Source organism: Lolium perenne, chromosome 6 (genome assembly GCF_019359855.2).
Source record: "Lolium perenne isolate Kyuss_39 chromosome 6, Kyuss_2.0, whole genome shotgun sequence".
In the NCBI taxonomy this organism is placed as follows: Eukaryota; Viridiplantae; Streptophyta; class Magnoliopsida; order Poales; family Poaceae; genus Lolium; species Lolium perenne.
Genome location: NC_067249.2, coordinates 268,266,308 through 268,287,417, shown reverse-complemented (window position 1 = coordinate 268,287,417; position 21,110 = coordinate 268,266,308). Strand labels below are relative to the sequence as shown.

Genomic DNA, 21,110 nt, shown 5'->3' with positions numbered 1-21,110 from the left:
CTTGCGCCACGCCGCTTCGTAACCAGACCACGCAACGCACCGGCCAGCAGATGGCCGACGGGCATGCCCTTCATGTTGCACCGGGAACGCCCTCCAGCACGATGCCCACGAACGACCATCCTGAAGGATAATCCTGCTGCACACTAGTTTCCTTTTACAGCTTATTCAGAAATAAGTGTTGGGCATTGTGAGCTTGTTCACTGTCCAACGTAGCTAGGTCGTTTTGAGTTATCCTTAGACTAGATAACCACTAGGATTTGGAATCGTGGGATGGCACGATGTTGCTCAGGTCTTAGTGGTGGTAGTGGACTTAGTCTGCCGAACGCCATGGGATGGCATGGCCGGTCAGTTCGGAGGAGTAGGTCATGGTTTGTTTCCACTTTGTAAGGATCGCTCGATCCAGCTTAATAAGGAGAAGAAACAGAAAAGCCGGGCAGTTGAACGCGGCACAAAAATACTGAGTCTCGCTCTCTCTTCCCCGTTCCTACGTTTTTCTCTCTGTCAGACGTTTCATTGTCAGGCACTGTTCACGATCCGGCAACGTCAAGTGGTATCAGAGCCCGCGGTGTTCGATCCGCCTCACCACTGTCGCGCGGTGTTTGATCCGTCGCGGAACGATGTCGGGATCGCAGGATGGCGACAAGGACAAGGACAAGGGGACGCTGCCGGCGACTTCACCAACGAAGTCCCTGGCGCGGCTGTCGCTCAACGACGGCAAGGACGATCGCGTCGTGGAGCGGGTGTACCACGGCGGAGGGGGCTCACAGCCCCCGATGCTCACCAAGTCCAACTACCAGGAGTGGTCGTTGGTGATGAAGGTCCAGATGGAGGCGGAAGGGCACTGGGACGTCGTCAACGACCTCAACGGTACAAACCGTGACGATCGTCGTGCCCTGGCCTACATCCTCAAGGGGGTACCGCCGGAGCTCACCCGCGTCCTGGCCATCAAGGACACGGCGCATGATGCGTGGGAGGCACTCAAGACCATGCGCGTCGGCAGCGAGCGCGTGCGCGAAGTCAAGGCTGGAACGCTCCGCTCGGAGTACGACAACCTCAGGTATCGTAGCGGAGAAGGAATCGAGTCTTATGTTCTTCGTTTCAGCACGATTATGACAGACCTTGAGGTGCTCGGCGATCCGATCGACGAGCGCAAGGCCGTGCTCAAGGTGTTGCGCACGGTGCCCAAGCCATACAAGGAGATGGCACAAGCGATCGAGTCGCTGCTCGGTCTGAAGAAGATGACCCTGGAGGAACTCACAGGGCGCCTCGTCGTCTGCGAAGATCGGGAAGCCGACGAGGAGAAGTCCGCCGCGGGTGGTCGCCTGCTCCTTACTGAGGAGGAGTGGGCGGCACGGAGCAAACTCGGTGACCGCGGCGCAGGGTCGTCCTCAGGGGGCGATCGGAAGCAGAAGGGCGACGACAAGCCCAAGCAGCACGCGGGCGACCGCGGCCCAGGCAAGCCTGGTGGAGGCGACCGCGCTCCTAGGTGAAAGGGCGAGTGCCGATACTGCGGCATTCGTGGGCACTGGGCCAAAGAGTGCCGCAAGCGGGAGCGTGATCGGCGTGAGAAGGGCGGCGAAGCACACATCGCCCAAGCTGAGGAGGCACACGTTGCACAAGCGGCACCCCAGATGCTGCTCGCTGCAAGCGTTGTCAGCGCTCCAGACGTCGCGACAGAGCGCGCACTGGTCGCGAACGGCGAGCCCAGACCATGTCCTGAGCGAGCCCTGGGCGCGCACGGGGGGGCGAGCGCCGGCACGCAGTTCGTCTACCTCAACGAGGAACGCGTCATCCCCACTCCCAGCGACCTCGACTCTGGTGCAAGTAACCACATGACTGGGCGCCTGGAGATGCTCACCGACGTCGACAGCTCCGTGCACGGCGTGGTCAAGTTCGGCGACGGCTCACTGGTGGAGATCCATGGGCGCGGCGCCGTTCTCTTCGTCGATGGAAACGGCGAGCACCGCGCGCTCACCAGCGTTTACTTCATCCCCAAGCTGCGCACAAACATTGTGAGCCTGGGGCAGCTAGATGAGGTGGGGTGCCAGTCGATCATCGGTCATGGAGAGCTGCGCCTGTTCGATCAGCAAAACAAGCTGCTCGCACGGGTGCAGCGAGCCTCGAACAGACTGTACCCAGTGGAGTTCAAGCTCGCAGCGCCGGTCTGTCTGCTCACGGCGGCAGGAGAGGATCTCGCATGGAGGTGGCATGCACGCTTCGGACATCTGCACTTCCGAGCGTTGCACGAGCTGGGCGCAAAAGGCATGGCGAGAGGGATGCCGGTGGTCGATCATCTCGACCATTTCTGCAACGGCTGCGCACTTGGGAAGATGCACAGGACTCCATTTCCTCGTGCGACAGCCTATAGAGCAGAGCGCGTGCTCGACCTTGTCCACGGAGATCTCTGCGGCCCCATCACACCGACTACGCCTGGAGGTAGCAAGTACTTTCTGTTAATTGTTGATGATTTCAGTCGATATATGTGGCTTGAGGTGCTCCACAGCAAGGACGAGGCCTTCCGCTTCTTCAAGAAGATCAAGGCACTTGCAGAAACTGATCGCGGCGTAAAGCTCCGTGCGTTCAGAACGGATCGTGGCGGTGAGTTCAACTCACTGGAGTTCACCACGTTCTGTGAGGAGGCTGGCATCAGGAGGAACACGACGGCGCCTTACTCTCCGCAGCAAAACGGCGTCGTCGAACGGAGAAACCAAACGGTGGTCGAGATGGTGCGAAGCCTGATGAAGAGCATGAGTGTGCCGGCCACGTTCTGGGCCGAGGCAGTAAAGACTGCTGTGCACATTCTGAACAGATCACCGACGAGGAGCCTAAAGGGCATGACCCCGTATGAGGCATGGCGAGGGAAGAAGCCAAGGGTGGAGTACTTCCGCACCTTTGGCTGCACGGCACACTTCAAGCTCGTCGGGCCCGGAATCACCAAATTGTCCGATCGAGCTCGTGCCGGTGTGTTCGTGGGTTACGAAGAAGGGTCCAAGGCCTACCGTGTGTTTGATCCGGTGGGGAACCGCGTGCATATCACACGCGATGTGGTGTTCGAAGAAGAGAAGAAATGGAGCTGGGACAAACCTGCAGTTGCAGAGGAAGGCCTCGATCGGTTCACTGTTGTGTTCTCTGACGAAACTGAACCAGGGGCGACCAGCTCACAGTCTTCAGACAAGGTGCAGGATCCAGTGATGGACTCGTCACCGCCACTAACACCGGCACCAGCGCAATCACCTGACCCATCTTCAAGCTCATCAGAGTCTGAGTCGGAGGAACCGTCTCACTTGGAGCCCACTGCCGCACCTGCACCATTGGTGCTCCCGACGCACCCGATGCGCACTCGTGCGCAGAGTGGCATCTTCATGCCGAACCCCAAGTACACAGGGGAGCTCGAGCTGGGCGAGGCATGTCTCGCTGCAGCGGAGGAACCAGACTCCGTGGATGAAGCGCTGGAACAAGCTCCGTGGCGCAAAGCAATGGAAGAAGAGATCAAGTGCATCCTCGACAATGACACATGGGAGCTGGAATCACTGCCTGCTGGTCACCGCGCAATTGGCCTGAAATGGGTCTATAAGGTGAAGCGTGATCCAGCTGGGAACGTGATGAAGTACAAGGCCCGGCTCGTGGCAAAAGGCTATGCTCAACGGCAGGGTATCGACTTTGACGAAGTGTTTGCACCGGTGACCAGAATTGAGACTGTGCGTCTGCTTCTTGCGGTTGCTGCTCATCGCCGGTGGAAGGTCCATCACATGGATGTCAAATCGGCTTTCCTCAATGGAGAACTCGAGGAGGAAGTGTACGTGCATCAGCCCGCTGGTTTCGTTGACAGCAAAAACCTAGGCAAGGTATTGAAGCTCAAGAAGGCACTGTATGGGCTCCGACAGGCGCCACGTGCCTGGAATGCAAAGCTTGACGCTTCCATGGTATCACTTGGATTCGAGCGCCGGCGGCATGATCATGCTCTGTACCGCCGGTCTGATGGTGACGAGTTCCTGATCGTTGGAGTTTATGTTGACGATCTTATAATCACAGGGACAAGTGCCAAGACTATTGACTGTTTCAAGTCACAGATGCACGAGCTTTTCCAGATGAGTGACCTAGGGTTGCTGAGCTACTACCTGGGAATTGAGGTCACGCAGGAGGATGACAGAATTACTGTGTCTCAGTCCAGCTACGCCAAGTAGATTGTCCAGGTGGCAGGGATGGAAAACTGCAACTCCTGTCACGTGCCGATGGAGAACAGACTGAAGCTGAGAAAGTTGATCGAGGGGGAAGTGATCGATGCAAGCTTGTACAGGAGTCTGGTGGGAAGCTTGCGCTATTTGGTGAACACAAGACCTGATCTAGGATTTGCTGTTGGCTTTATCAGCAGATACATGGAGGCACCTGGGAAGGAGCACTGGGCAGCCCTGAAGCAAGTTCTTCGCTATGTTCAGGGTTCAGCTAATCTTGGTTTGGTGTTCAAGGCAAGCTCTGAATCAGAAACTCTCACTGGATACAGTGACAGTGATCATGCTGGTGATCTGGACGATCGAAAGAGTACATCTGGTCAGGTTTTCTTTCTTGGATCGAGCCCCATCACATGGGCTTCTCAGAAACAGAAATGCGTGGCGATCTCAAGTTGTGAAGCAGAGTATATGGCGGCTTCGACAGCATCCTGTCAGGCTCTTTGGCTTCGTAATTTGCTAGCAGAAGTGGTTGGAGAGGAACCACAGAAGGTCAGGCTGTTCTGTGACAATCAGTCGGCGATCGCACTTTGCAAAAATCCTGTCTATCACGACAGGAGCAAGCACATAGACACTCGGTATCACCACATACGCGAGTGCATCGAGGATGGCAAAGTGGATGTGTTCCATGTTCGTACTGAGGAACAGGTTGCTGACATTCTCACAAAATCACTTGGGCGTACTAAGTTTGCTCAGGTGAGGCAGATGCTCGGAGTGATCAAGGTGAGCTGAATGCATCAGGATTAGGGGGAGATTTGAAGGATAATCCTGCTGCACACTAGTTTCCTTTTACAGCTTATTCAGAAATAAGTGTTGGGCATTGTGAGCTTGTTCACTGTCCAACGTAGCTAGGTCGTTTTGAGTTATCCTTAGACTAGATAACCACTAGGATTTGGAATCGTGGGATGGCACGATGTTGCTCAGGTCTTAGTGGTGGTAGTGGACTTAGTCTGCCGAACGCCATGGGATGGCATGGCCGGTCAGTTCGGAGGAGTAGGTCATGGTTTGTTTCCACTTTGTAAGGATCGCTCGATCCAGCTTAATAAGGAGAAGAAACAGAAAAGCCGGGCAGTTGAACGCGGCACAAAAATACTGAGTCTCGCTCTCTCTTCCCCGTTCCTACGTTTTTCTCTCTGTCAGATGTTTCATTGTCAGGCACTGTTCACGATCCGGCAATGTCACATCCTCATCTGGGAACTAGCTTCAGAATGGATCACGGACCACCAAGGCAATGAAAGGGAGCGGCGCCACACACCATCCAGCTTGGACGATTGAGTTACATGGCCCTGTCCATTGTCCAAAATGGACTGGAACAGGAACAGAACAGGCCGGGCAGGCTCCTTGCCGCGGAGCCTCGCACTCGGCTGCACCGGCTCGCAAGTGCGCCCCAGGACGCGCGCGAGCCGCAGAGAGCACCGGCACCCCAGCACATGTAGGCGGCAGAACTGACTACTGAGCCACCAAGGCAGTCGACGGAGGTGGTCACCGTGCTGTCGTATCTCAGCGCACGGGCAGACACCCCGCCGGTGCGAGAACTCAGTTGGGACCGGCCTGGACCCTGAGGGTGTTTTTGTTTGCTGGATTGTGGAACTGCCGTTCTGTCGTCATAGTTTGATACTGCATATGCCAGTTTTAGCAAATTTGTGATTCTTTCTTGTTGCATCGGCGTGAACTGTTGTACGTGGCGGCATGAGCATGTTGCCAGCATAATTGCATATGTTTCTGCTGCTGTAACATCCATTTGGTCATTTGAGCATTCGACTGACGTTGAAGAAGAGATGTACGGAAGGAGACCTTGACGATGGCGGCGTCGATTGGCTCCTCGTGCCCTTTGATAACGCGTTTCCGCGCGCTCTGGAAGGACTCGAGGAGGACACGCTGCTCCACCGTGCTAGGGGCGCAAAGAGGGTCTTCGCCGGTGTCTTCGTCCTCCCAGGCTCCCTACTCGTCCTCGCCGCTCATCGCAAGACTTGGAGGGTACCTCTCAAGGGCGGCCTCGCTGATCTGGGCAAACGTGGTGAGCAGGCAGCGAAGGGGGGGGGGAGAAGTGGGTGCCCTGGCTATGGATTTGTGGCCCTGCACAAGCCTCCCGTGAGCTCATTTGATAGCGCGGCCAGCTGGACGGGAAAATTGGTGGCGGGCGGGAAGGACTAGGGCGCGGTTGTTTCCCGCGCGCGCGGCTAAACATGGTGGCATGGGTTTCAGAGACATGCGACTCTTCAATCAAGCTTTGCTAGTGAGACAAGCATGGAGACTAGTCAGCATCCCAAACAGCCTTTGCGCTAGGGTTCTCCGTGCTAAGTATTACCCACAGGGCAATTTAATTGATACAGTATTCTCTGGCAACCCTTCCCCGACTTGGAGCACCATTGTGTATGGCCTTGAGTTGCTTAAACAGTGTCTAATTTGGAGAATTGGTGATGGGAGATCGGTGCGCATTTGGCGAGATAATTGGATACCAAGGGAAACGATGCTGAAACCGTTTGGTCCTAAAGGGAGATCACGACTGATCCGAGTATCGAGCCTCCTTGATGATGAGAATAATCACTGGGATGAGGCGCTGGTTCGGAGAACATTTCCCCAAATAGACTCTGAGATTATTTTACGAATTAAAACATCAATGAAGAAGACCAGTGACTATATTGCATGGCAACACGAGAAGAGTGGTTGCTTCTCTGTCCGTAGTGCATACAAGTTGGGCCTCCGACTATCGCTGAAGGACCATCCACCTGTAGCGGGAAGGAATGCACCGCTGGGGGACAAGATGATCTGGAAGAAGATATGGACATGCAATATCCCAGAGAAAGTAAGGATTTTTGCTTGGAAGGCTCTCTCTAATGCGTTGGCTACAGAGTTGAGCAAGAAGAGGAGACACTTTCCTGTCACAGGTGTATGCCAGGTCTGCGGCAATGGCCAGGAGGACTCTTACCATGCCCTGATTGGGTGCCCGCATGCAGCTGCTTTGTGGTCGGTGACAAGGTATCAACTTGTCAATGCCTATGGATTGTAGGCTAGGGTTTAGTTAGAAGTAGAGGGCAAGTAGATCTCGAAGGTTTCAGCCAAAAAGTACTCGACGATTATGAAAACTAGGGTTTGTAACAATGATTCGATTATCTCTTCGTCCCTCGACTCCCCCTTTATATAGGAGGTGGAGCCGAGGGATTCGTGCTATACAAGTTACAGAGTCCGGGACGGTTTCTAACTCATCCCGCCAGATTACAAATAACACTTCCTATTACAACTCTTAACTTTCCTTAATATATCTTGGGCTCCCGAATCTTCTTATTCTTCGGGTAGTGAGCCTTCAGTAAACCCCGGGTACTATCTTCGGCAGGCCCATTTGGGATGCCTATGTCAGTAGCCCCCGAGATTTTGCTTGAATCGTAGAGTCGGGGAAAATCTCCACTGTTTATTTTTATTCGAAAGCTTTAACCTTCTTATACTTCTTCACATAAAATTCTATATTGTACAGGGATAATGGTAGTTGGGGCTAGTTCATCTGACGGATCAGGTACTAGTTAACTGCTCTAGTGGCAATCCGCAAAAACCTACTTCAAAATCACGTCCCTGGACATGATCTCGGGATACTGGTGTAAACTTCGACAGGTGCCGCTTAAGGTCTTACCATTCTGTCGAGTCCCAGTCAAATTTATCGGGTACCTAACGCGTCCGTTAGGATTTTTCTTCGTATCTGTTGATACGGATAAAAGTAGCAGAGCGCAGTCTTTGGCGATGCCACGCCCAGCAGAACGGATCTGGGGTCTTACCTTCGCAAATTTGCGGCATTCAGAAATTGATCGCAACTTCGGCGTTCTGAGAATATATTGTCGAGTGCTTTTCCGGCTGTTGGAATGGCACATTTTATCGAGTCAAATATGACTTATGTTGCTCTCCCGATGGGAGTATATGTAGAGTTAATTATAACTCGAAATATACTCTCTTGCTTTTCTATCTTTTATTTTTGAACTTCATCGGGTACGCGAACAGCGTTCCCGATGGGAGTAGCCCCCGAGGCTACAGCCAAGAACTTGTGCTTGGTTGTAGGCTCAACATTTTAGTCCACCTTGTCACTATATTGTCATTATGTTCCAATATGATCTTCTTTCTATCTCTCGGGTGCGCGAACAGCGCTCCCGACGGGAGTAGCCCCCGAGGCTTCAGCCAAGGACTTGTGCTTGGTTGTAGGCTCCCGCAATTTCTATACTGCCATACTCGAAATTTTACTTTTTGTCGAAGTAGCCCCCGAGCATTTGGGCAAAAACTTGTATTTGATCAAAGGCTCCCGAAGTATTCAAACAACTCCTCCTGTCGCCAATCTTCTTTTATTTTTTTGTCGGCATGCTTCCCTTAATCAAATTTACTTCATCTCTGTTTAATAGTCGTGATTTTTCTGCCCTGTGGGTCCATTGCTTCTACCACGTTGACACGTCGTGCAAGTGGGGGACACACGTCCTCCGCTTTTCCTGGCGCACGTACGGTAACGCTTATCTCAGTAAAAATACCTTTTTACCCTTTTGTCTAGAAGATTTGTTGTCACCACACGATTTCTTCATCCAACGGTGCATTGCTTCACCCGATTCTTATATAAACCTTTCTTCAACCTCCGTTCACTCCCTCGCTTGCGCCGCACATCTGTTCCTCTTCGCAAAAGCTTCCCCTGCGCCCAACTCTCTCTGATCTTCCGCACTCACGAACATTGCTTTGCCCATTGCCGTTGATGCCACCGCGCACGCGACTCACTCGCCACAGCACTCCAGAATCCAAGATGGCCGCCGAAGACCTTGAGTGGGAGAGATCTAAAATCTCCAACCAAGACATCAACACGCTGAAGAGGCTTGGCTTGATGAAGAAAGAAGACGCCATCCGCTTTCCCAGCGAAGAAAGCTACCCCAAGCCTCCAATGGAGTACCGGGTTAGTTTCGTTGATCACCTCATCCGCGGCCTTTCGGCCCCAATTCATGATTTCCTCCGCGGCCTTCTTTTTGTTTACGGGATTCAACTGCACCAGTTGACCCCCAATTCCATCCTCCACATTTCCATTTTTATCACACTGTGCGAATGTTTCCTTGGAGTCCCTCCTAATTGGGCTCTGTGGAAACGCATTTTCTGCCTCCGCCGCAATGGCTCCCACAACGTCACCTATAACATAGGCGGCGTTGTTATCTGTGTCCGAACTGACGTTGAATATTTCGACGTCAAATTTCCTGATTCTGTCCAAGGATGGCGCAAAAAATGGCTCTACATTCACGAAGAAAGTGACAACTCTGTGGAACACAACATAATCCCTTTCGACGGAAGTGCCAAAATTCAGCGCCGCCGTTCCTGGGACGCTGAAGCTTCCGAAGAAGAGAAAAAGGCGACAGAAGCACTTATGTCTCGTATTCATCAGCTTCAAAATACTCGAGGCAAAGAACTATCTGGTGTTCAAATCACTGCCTACTTCCTTAGGATTAGAGTGCAGCCTCTTCAGGCTCGCAAAAATCCCCTTTGGACGTATTCTGGTGAAAACGACGCCAACAGAGTCTCCAGTGATCTTTCTGCAAAGGACTTGGAGAAGTTGATTCGAAGAGTTTCTCGCCTGGGCAAGAAGGATCCTATTCCCTCCTCTTGTCGCGTGGAACCATACAGCTCCGCCAATCCTCTCCCCGAGGTATTTTGTTTTCTCGAGGTTCTATCTTGTTTCGAATTTTCCCTGCATCTCATTGTATTGGTATCACTTCTAATTTTTCGTTTGTCGCTATTTTCTTGCAGAACCATCCTACTATGACTTCCCTTCCTCCTCTTCCTGAGGATGGAGAAGTCGAAGAACAGGCTATCGTTGCTGAAGACACCCAAGGTTCTTCTATTCCTGAAAGTGAAGTCGCAGGTTCTCACAAATCTGCGGCTTCTCATGAAAAAGAAGTTGAATCTGAAGCCAGTGAGTCGACGCAATCCCTTCCTCCTGCTATTTCCCCAAGGAACAAAAGGAAAAGGAATGATGCCGAGGATTCTGGCACTTCTAAGGCTGAAAAAGTTGTTCCTTCTCATCCGAAGGCAGCTTATGATCCTTATATTGAATCCCTCGTCAGCTCGTAAGTCGTCTTTACTTCTCCCTATTTTTGTGCTCGAAACATTTATCTTGTCTTGCTTTTTATGCTGCCGATTTTTTGATCAACAGTGATGACGAGGAAGAAATACCAACTGTTGACGTAGCTCCTCGGACAAGCACGTCATATACTGTACTTGCCTCAGACACGCTAGTTGAAGGAGAAGAATCCTCGCCTCCTCAACAAAACGTCGTCACCACAACTCCACCAGCAAGCCCCCTTGCTCCTTCACCAAAAAGGACAAGGATTGAAACAAGTCTTGAACCTGCCCCTCAATTGGGCAGCTCGTCGACTCTGCTCTTAGATGATGTAAGTTTGTCGATATCTATATTTCCGCTACTTTGCTTCTTAAAGCCTTCACTCTCTTTTTCATGCCGATGTTTCTCTTGCTGTGTTCTTCTTTAACAGCCCATGATCAAAGAGCTTCTCCGCATCGGATCCCAATTTATTGGGTACCGTGAGTATGCTAGCAGAGCCGAAGGTAACAGCTTTTATACTTGCCGTTTTTCCTTGACTTTTTGCTCCTGTTGCTTGTCGCGATTTTTGATCTTTCTTCTCTCTCTTTTTTATATCTCGACAGAGAAACTTGCAGAGGCCAACAAACGTGCCGACGCACTTGCTCAAAAACTTGAGCAAAGTGAGGCGGCTCGTAAGAAAGCCGAACTTGTTGCTAGCGAAGCCAAGGCCGAGGCTGATGAAGCCAAGGCAAAAGCTGCTAGTGTCGAGGAACTGCAGAAAAGACTTGAGGATACTGCATCTGCCTTAAACGAGCACAAAGCTGCACAAGCTTCTCGTGAACAGGGGATTCTCAAGCGCCTGAAAACACAAAGTCGCCGCACTTTCAGTAATATTATTGATTCCTTCTATTTTTATGAAAGCCGTTGTTTCTTGTTGTTTGACCAACGCTTTGTTTCCTTGACAGACCAAACAAACCAAGATTTTGATCTGGCGAATCCTGTCGATGACCCTCTCCTTGACGCACTTTCCTATCTGGAGCTGCATGGGTCCGAAATTCGTGAAGGCGTGGCAAATGCTAATGCAGGATTGTCGGCGTTGTTCCCCTACTTCTTCCCGAAGAAAGAGGAGCCCTCGACTTTCCTTAACCTTGCCAAGATGTTCAATTCACCAAAAGACCTTGGACTGAAGATGCGCTAAGAAAATATGAAGATTGCCGTCGAAAGCACTGTCGCTTTGGTTGCTGACAGTCAACATGCTGTTGATTGGACGAAAGTTGGCGACACCGAGCAGATAGAACAATCAAGATGGAGGTCGCTGATTAAGGCAGCCAAGCCCAACACGAAGAAGATCTTGGCCTATCTCGGGATCAAACCAGCGTCGACTCCTAGCTCATCAAGGCCGGAGGTCTAGTTGCATGCCTCTTTATTTTTCTTTCTGTTTCTTTTGCTCTTGTCGCCAAAGTAGTCATTTGGCGACACGTACTTCCTTAGTTCCACTGTAATGCCATTGTAATTATTCCGAGAGATTAATGAAAACTCTATCTTTGCTTGTTGTTTGATGTTGTCTTGTTTAAATTTCAGTTGATATTTGATAACTATACTCCATCTTCCGCTCCTTCCAATATTTCGCCTTCTTCTTCTCGCTCGAGGAGAGCTTTTGCTGATACTGCACCTGTCGAAGATACCTTGTCGCAAGAACTGGATGAACTTCGACAGCAACTTCAGTATGCGAAGAAACAAACACTTGTGATGATGGAAAAGTCTCATAAGTCATCTGAAGCCGAAAAAATTGCCCTTCAGCAAGCTCGCGAGGCCGTGGCTGCTAAGGAAATTGCTGCTTCCGAGGCTAAAAAGGCGACTACTCGAGAAAATTTCATGCTCGGGTTAATGAATGAAGCCAGTGCAGATATGTCGGGTATGCTTGTTTCATCCTCCGATATCTTTCATCTTCATGCTATGTCTCTTAAAGGTTTCTACTTCGTTGTTTTGATAGGTTCCTTTACTGATGCTGCTGCCGAGGAAGAGAGGGTAAATACTAGGACGAACCTTCTTGTTAACCTTTCCCTTGACCATGGTTCTCTGTTTTGGGCTACTCCGGAGAGGACCCGCCAAATTGTCAGGTTTCAGGATCGCGCCTCTCAAACTCGCGACTTCCTTGACTTCTGTACCAAGACCTTGTCTATGGCTTATAACTCCATGTTTCCTCAGAACATTCAACCAAAAACTCTTCCTGAGTTAATGGAGAAATTCAAAGATGCTCACAGGATCCATGATTTCGTCAGAGCTCAATTGGTAGCTGGCGCCAGATTTGCTCTTATCATGCTTCAGATCTGCCACTCAAATCTTGACCTTACCCAAGTTGTCGCGAAAGTTCATCAGAAGGTAAAACATCGAAGAGTTGGTGTTGACCGAATTAACACGAAGGTTTCGCCTGTAGCCGAAGAAATGATTGAAGACCTTCTTCGGATGGACGCCGACTTTTTTGCCGATGGTCATTATGCTGATTTTCTTGGCGCTGCTCCTGAAGAAAACAGAGTTACCCTTGATGACATATTGAATCAAGGCTAGTTATTTTCCTCTTGTAGATAATTCTTCTTTGTGACCCATGACTATGATTATATTGTGAAGCAATCATTATATTTCTATGTTTGTCTAGCCCCCGAGCGTTTCGGTGACTCTTTACTGTATTTGTGTATTGCGAGGTTTTGAACCAAGGCATTTATGTATTTATGGCGAATATGAGCCCCCGAGCTTCTTTATTGAGTACTATTTTGTATTTTTATTGACTCGCGAGGTATTTTAATACCAAGGCAAGGCTTTTTCTTTTTCGATGAACTATACTGAAATTCGTCGGAGCAGAGACTTTGAGCATGTCGATAAAGAAAAGGTTATATTGACACTATCTTTATTATATTGCAGCACCGCGAGCCCGCCTCATTAAAAACCTTTCCCGGCCCCACTCGGTGCCCCGAAAAAGGAAAAGAGTGCGTCTGAAAACTCGCGGGCGTTTCAGTACATTGAAGTTTTACAAGGACTATATTTCAACTCTAGGCGTAGAACCGCCTGAGTTGCGCCACGTTCCAGGGGTTTGGCTCCTCCACCCCTGTCTTCTTGTCCTTTATCCTGTATGCTCCTCCTCCGATTACTTCCGTGACAATGTAAGGGCCAAGCCATGGTGACTCGAGTTTTTCATGACTTTTTTGCGTGAGCCGAAGAACTAGGTCTCCCACCTGAAAAGATCTTGGCCGCAGACGTCGACTGTGGTAATTCTTCAAGTCCTGTTGGTATTTGGTTACCCGAGACAGTACTTCATCTCGAGCTTCATCAAGTGCATCGACGTCATCTTCTAGCGCTTTTCTTGACATTTCTTCGTCATATTCGATGACGCGTGGAGAGTTGTGCTCTATCTCGATTGGTAATACTGCTTCTGCTCCATGAACCAAGAAAAACGGAGTTTCCTGTGTTGCTGTGTTTGGTGTTGTTCGGATGCTCCACAACACACTTGGTAGTTCTTCTGGCCAGGTATGTCGAGCTTTTTCCAGTGGTCCTAACAAGCGTTTCTTGATGCCATTGCAGATGATGCCATTGGCTTTCTCGACTTGCCCATTGGTTTGAGGATGTGCAACTGACGCAAAGTGCAACTTGATACCCACCTCTTCGCAATAATCTTTAAATTCGTGGGATGTGAAGTTACTGCCGTTGTCTGTGACGATGCTGTGGGGCACTCCAAATCTGAAGACGAGGCCTTTTATGAATTTTACTGCGGATGCTCCGTCTGGTGAATTTATCGGCTTCGCTTCTATCCACTTTGTAAATTTGTCGACAGCTACTAACATGTACTCCTTTCCTCCTGGCCAGGATTTGTGTAACTTGCCCACCATATCAAGTCCCCATTGAGAAAAGGGCCATGACAATGGTATTGGTGCTAGCTCTGCTGCTGGAGAGTGAGGTTTTGCGGCAAACCTTTGACACGCGTCGCAAGTTCTTACTATGTTCTTGGCGTCCTCGATTGCTGTCAACCAGTAGAATCCTGCCCGAAAAACCTTGGCTGCAATAGCTCGACTACTTGCGTGGTGGCCACATATTCCTTCGTGTACATCTTTCCGAATTATTCTTCCTTCTTCGGGTGTGACACATCTTTGCAGGACGCCTGAAATACTCCGCTTGTACAATTCCCCTTTGACTACCGTGAAAGCTTTGGAGCGTCGAATTACTCGCCTTGCCTCAACTGGATCATCGGGTATTTCTTTCCTGAGGATGTACGATATGTACGTCTGCATCCATGGTATCTGTATCACCATGACCAGGTCCTGATCTTCTTCTTCTTCCTCTTGCTTTTCCTTGGTAGCCCCCGAGGGTTTCTTCTCCTTCTTTTTTGATTTTGTCGATTTGGTGGATCTCTCTGTTATCTCTTCCCAGAATACTCCTGGCGGGACTGCAAGGCATTGCGACCCGATGTTTGCAAGAACGTCGGCTTCGTCGTTGCTCAATCTACTAATATGATTTACTTCGCATCCATCGAACAACTTCTCGAGCTCGTTGTACACCTCCTTGTATGCCATCATGCTATCATTGACTGCATCACATTGGTTCATAACTTGCTGAGCCACCAATTGTGAGTCGCCAAAGATTTTTAGTCGAGTTGCACCGCAGGCTTTCGCCATCTTCATCCCGTGTATGAGAGCCTCATATTCTGCTTCATTGTTAGATGCGTTAGGGAACGTCATCCGAAGGATGTACTTCAACTTGTCGCCTTCAGGTGATATGAGTACTACTCCTGCACCAGCTCCTTCTAGTCTTTTGGACCCATCAAAGTTCATGGTCCAGGTTCTCGACAAGTCGGGAGGTCCTGTGTTTTGCAACTCCATCCACTTTGCGATGAAGTCCGGCAGCACTTGCGATTTGATTGCTTTTCTTTTTTCATACGTGATGTCCCGAGGGGAAAGTTCTATTCCCCAAAGGGAGACACGACCCGTAGCTTCTGGATTGTTCAATATATTTGACAAGGGAGCTTCATTGACCACTATGATCGGGTGTGCCGAAAAATAGTGGCGCAATTTTCGTGCTGTTGTGAACACTCCATATGCTAGCTTTTGGTATTGAGGGTACCTTTGTTTTGAGGGCGATAAAACTTCGCTGACGAAGTATACTGGCCTCTGCACGCCGTGGAGTTTTCCTTCTTCCTCCCTTTCGACAACTAGCACCGTGCTCACCACTTGGGGCGTGGCTGCGATATACAACAAGAGAGGTTCCTTTTCCTTCGGCGCCACCAAAATTGGTGGTGTCGAGATTGTGCGCTTCAAATCCTCGAAAGCTCTGTCGGCTTCTTCGTTCCACTGGAATTTATCTCCTTGCTTTATCAGAGCGTAGAATGGTAACGTTTTTTCTCCCAGCCTGGCGACGAATCTGCTCAAAGCTGCGACTCGCCCCGTTAGCTGTTGTATTTCTTTTAACTTTGTTGGCTTCTTCATTGTTACGATAGCTTGTATTTTATCGGGATTTGCTTCAATCCCTCTTGCTGAGACTAGAAATCCCAGAAGTTCTCCTGCTGGGACGCCAAAGGAACACTTCGTCGGGTTCAGCTTGAGGCAGAATTTGTTGAGGTTGTCGAAGGTTTCCTTGAGATCCTCGATCAGTGTTGCCCCCTCTTTGGACGTTATGACGACATCGTCGATGTATACTTGCACGTTTTTCCCGATCTGTGTCGCCAAACATTTCTGCATCATCCTCTGATATGTTGCTCCCGCGTTTTTTAAACCGAAAGGCATTGTTCTGTAACAAAACACGCCGTAAGGTGTTATGAACGCTGTTTTGGCCTCGTCTTCTTCTTTCAATCTAATCTGGTTATAACCAGAATACGCGTCCAGGAAGGAAAGACGTTCACATCCAGCCGTGGAGTCGATAATTTGATCGATCCTCGGGAGGGGAAAGTGATCCTTTGGACAATGTTTATTGAGACACGTAAAGTCGACGCACATGCGAAGGACTGTCGTGTTTTTCTTCGGCACCATCACTGGGTTAGCTACCCATGTGGCTTCTGTAGATATCTCTTTGATAAAACCAGCTTCCTCAAGTCGATTTACTTCTGATAGCATAGCTTTGCGGTTTGGTTCCGAAAAACGCCGCAGAGGTTGTTTGATTGGTCTCGCTAGTGGATCCAAGTTTAGGTGGTGCTCGGCAAGTTCCCTGGGTACTCCTGGCATGTCAGCTGGACACCATGCGAAGATTTTCCAGTGCTCACGGAGGAACTTGACGAGCGCGCTTTCCTATGCGATATCCATATCGTTTGCGATGGATGTCGTCTTTTTCGGGTCTGTCGGGTGAATCTGCACTTCCTTAGAATTTTTCCTGGTATTGAAAGTTGATTCTTTATTTGGCCTTCCAACGTCTGGCAGTACGTCATAATCAGTCATGCTTTTTGACGCCAAATACTCAGCTTGCATCCCGAAAGTTTCTGACGGCCGATGAAAATCCTTGTCACATTTATCGGCTAAGGCAAAGCTTCCTTTAACTGTGATTGGTCCCTTTGGTCCAGGCAATCTCCATAACAGGTATGTATAGTGTGGTACCGCCATAAATCTAGCATATGCTGGTCGTCCCAGCAGAGCGTGGTATTGCGACGGAAAATCCACGACTTCAAATTCCAACCTTTCGATTCTATAGTTTTCTCGGGTCCCAAACTGAACGTCGAGATTGATCTTCCCCAATGGATAGCTTGGTTTCTCCGGTGTGATGCCGTGGAACCTAGTGTCTGTTAGTTTCAAGTTTGCTAAGGATATGTTCATCTTCCTCAATGTATCTGCATACATAAGGTTTAGGCTGCTGCCGCCATCTATGAACACTCGAGAGACATCGAATCCCGCGATAACTGCTGGCAGAACAAGTGCTGACTGCCCTGGTCGAGGAACTTGCTGCGGATGATCTGCTATGGTGAAGCCAATATCTTGTCCTGACCAATTAAGGTACTCAACTGTTGGTGGAGGCATTTTTTCTGCCATAAACACCTGTCGCGAGATTACTTTCTGAGCTCTATTGGACGGCCTTCCCTTCTGAATCATCGACACTGCTCCGTTGGAGTTAGGATCAACATAAGGTGGTGGTGGAGGTGCTGCCGCTATTCTGAGCTGATGCCGATTGTCGTCTGTAATCGCGGGAGGAGGCGGCAAGTGAATCTCGCTTCTGGGTTCTCGAGGATTTCTCTGTGTTGCCCGCGCGTTAGCGTTCTCTGCATACCGCAACATTGCCTGAAAATTTCGACAGTCTTTCTGCAAGTGCCCTGACTGTCTTTTACCGTTGCTGTCGAGGAAAAAGTGCATCTGGCACGGTCCATTCATCATCTCTTCAGGGGACACGAAAGGCCTTGGGAACCTAGGCCCGCTATTTTGCCTGTTGCGTGAATCATCCCTGTTATCACCTCGCTGCTCATTGCTTCTCTGATAATCATCTCTGTTGCTTCCTCCTGTGTTTGCCCGAAAGCCTGCCGAAATTTGCCCTGGAGCGTCATAGTTCGGATACTGCCGAGGAAATCGTCGCCTCGGTTGATAGTTTCGACCACGGTCCTCCTCTGGTGACCTGTGCCGTTTGTTGTGGACAGCGTCTTCTCCATCTGCCCATCTGTTTGCTATCTCCATTAACGCGGATACTGTCTTTGGATTGGTCCTTCCCAAGTCCTCGACAAAATCTCCACGCCTAATTCCTGCGACAAACGCATCTATTGCTCTCTCGTCATTTATATTTTCAGCCGAGTTTTTGATGATATTCCACCTTTGGATGTACTTTCTCATTGGCTCATCTGGCTTTTGTCGACATGCTCTCAGCTCCTCTAACGACGCAGGTTTTTTGCACGTGGATCTGAAGTTCTTGACGAACACGTCCTCGAAACTTTCCCAGCTGTCGATGGATCCTGGTGTGAGTTTCTTTATCCAAGATCGTGCGGCTCCACTCAAATGCACCTGGATGCTTTGCATAGCTGTTGCCCTGGTTCCTCCTGTGAGCTTCACTGTCTCCAGATAGTCGACTAGCCAATCCTCTGGATCTTGAAGGCCGTCGAACTTCTTGAAATTATCGGGTAACTTGAATCCTGAGGGGACTCGAGTTTTTCGGACTCTCCTCGTGAAGCATGGTAAGCCGCACATATCTTCGTCGTTAAGCTCCGGAGATTGCCGATGATCCCTTCTGCTTTGCCGCGCTCTGTCGACCCTTGCTTGTGCTGCTGTGTCTCTTGCTCCACTTGGTCCTTCAGGTGCTGCCGTTGTCGCCGCAGGTCGTGGACTATTTTGCCTTGCCGCTCCTTCGGGAGGCGTTGATACAAACGCTGTCCCCATAGCTCCAACTCCTGCTACCGCCATATTGTACAGTGTTTCCCTTGGATCACCTGGAGGTGGTTTAGATGCAAGGATAAAAGCATGTGTCGCCATATACCCAGCCTCTGGTGTCTTAGGGATGATGTTTCCTCTTGTATCTATCGACATAAAAGACATGTCGAGGTTTTGGACCAAGTGCTCTCTTTCTGCTTCAGGTATGTGTTGCAACCTTGATCTTGCTCTGTTCCGCGCCTCCCTGTGACTATCACCCGAAGTTCTAGATTGTTGACTTAGATCTGCCCTTCTCCTGCTGGATGCAGAAGCTGCCTCCTTTCTCCTGTTCAACTCAGCTGTCTGTTTTTCCAATTCCCTGGCAGCTCGTGCGAGCCTATATTGATATGCTTGTAATTCCTCTGGTGTGGCCGTGGTAGCCATTGGTTCTGTACCGTTCATAGCTCTCGCGGCTCTGTCCCACGCTGCCTGTGAAAGTTGAACTCTATCTCGCGGCTCTGGCCCGACGTATTTGTTGCCCAGGCCTTGTCGCAGATTGGAGGGATCGACGTATGGATTTCCCAGATCGTCGAAAGCCTCAGATGTTTCCTCTTGATCTTCAATGGCATAAATCTGATGATACTTTGTAGTCAGATCTATGTTGGGTTTGGTGACATCATCGTTGAGATTGATGAAGACCTTGCCCACTGTGATAGATTTGTCGATGAAGTCGTAACTGTCGACATCGCTTGAGCCATCGCTTATATATGAGTCCGCAGATGACTCAAACGACATGTCGTTGAAGATCTTGGCGAGTTTCTCTCTTGTTCTGGTGCTGACGTAGCGTGTCGCCGAAGTTTCTTCTTCTCCTGACTCGGTTGACGATGTATAGCTTGAAAAATCGGAATCGACCGCCGACGATCCCGACGAAATCGGAATTTCGACACGATACGATCCCTCCTTCTCGACGCGAAAGTGAAACCTTCCGAACGTCATCTCCATGGGCTCCGCCAGATACGCATATGCATCCAAACGGGAGGGTGGGTGAGGAACAAAATCAACAAGACTAGCAGCGATCTGTTTACCTCGATCCATTGTGTTGCTTGCGGTTGACGATGTCGAAGATCTTGAACGTGCCATCGAGATCAGATCCCTACGCCTCTAGTCCCCACAGACGGCGCCAATTGACAAGGTATCAACTTGTCAATGCCTATGGATTGTAGGCTAGGGTTTAGTTAGAAGTAGAGGGCAAGTAGATCTCGAAGGTTTCAGCCGAAAAGTACTCGACGATTATGAAAACTAGGGTTTGTAACAATGATTCGATTATCTCTTCGTCCCTCGACTCCCCCTTTATATAGGAGGTGGAGCCGAGGGATTCGTGCTATACAAGTTACAGAGTCCGGGACGGTTTCTAACTCATCCCGCCAGATTACAAATAACACTTCCTATTACAACTCTTAACTTTCCTTAATATATCTTGGGCTCCCGAATCTTCTTATTCTTCGGGTAGTGGGCCTTCAGTAAACCCCGGGTACTATCTTCGGCAGGCCCATTTGGGATGCCTATGTCAGTCGGCCATGGGCCAAGTCTGCCAACTACCGAGATTACCAAATCAAAGTGGACGTGAGGACTGGCTGGAAGCGTGGCTAGAGTCATCCCCGATGGACATGTGTTGTAGGTTACTCATGATCGCGTGGAGGGTCTGGTATGCTCGCAATGAAATCACCCATGATAAACCCTTGCCTTCAATCGAAGGGTCCAAGCGATTCATATGCAGCCACATGCAATCTTTGGAAAATATTCGCAAGCTAGATCCTGAGGTGGTCATCTGGGGCAAGCTGCCGATGGGAATCATGACACCTCCGACCCCTGTCATGAGACCAACTGTTACAACTGAAAGATGGACAGCTCCCCCCATGGGACGTCTGAAACTGAATGTGGATGGAGCATATGTTGCCCAGTCAGGGGAGGCAGGTGTAGGTATCATTCTACGCAATAACGAAGGGGTGGCCTGCTTAGCCGCCTGTCAACGTCTGCAGTTTTGCTCCTCAGCTCTTGATGCGGAATTGCAGGCATGTCTGATGGGGGTGCGCCTGGCACTTGATCATTGTAATGAAGACATACTGGTGGAAACTGATAGCTTGGAGCTGGTGCGTATGGCGCTAGGAAAACTGAAGGATGGATCTAGTCTGGGGCCTGCAGTGGAAGACCTGAAGCTATTACTAGAGGAGGAACGCATTATTTCCTTTTCAAAAATACCTAGGTCTTGTAATAGTGTAAGTCATGAACTTGCTAGAAATACCTAGGTCTTGGATTGGGTCGGCACCGGACTTCCTTGTGTCCCGGATTGGCCAGGATTGTAACGGTACTATTATCACTTAATAGAAGTTACTTTCCCCGCAAAAAAACGTGCAAAAGCTAGACAACCCGAGGGAGAAAAGTTTGAAAATTTTGAGGATAAACAAAATAGTCCCACACATAAAATGAGTATTAAGAAAAGTTGTTTGGAAATTGTGAAGACGAAAAGGATGGTCTGGCCTAAAAAAT

General features: G+C 49.8%; 1 protein-coding gene across 1 annotated transcript; it reads left to right on the top strand.

Moving 5' to 3' along the window:
- The first annotated feature begins 20,140 nt into the window (after positions 1–20,140).
- LOC139832738 (uncharacterized) lies at positions 20,141–20,869 on the top strand. Its single transcript, XM_071822578.1, has one exon. The coding sequence runs from the start codon at positions 20,141–20,143 to the stop codon at positions 20,867–20,869; it is 729 nt and encodes a 242-aa protein (XP_071678679.1).
- The last annotated feature ends 241 nt before the right edge of the window (positions 20,870–21,110 follow it).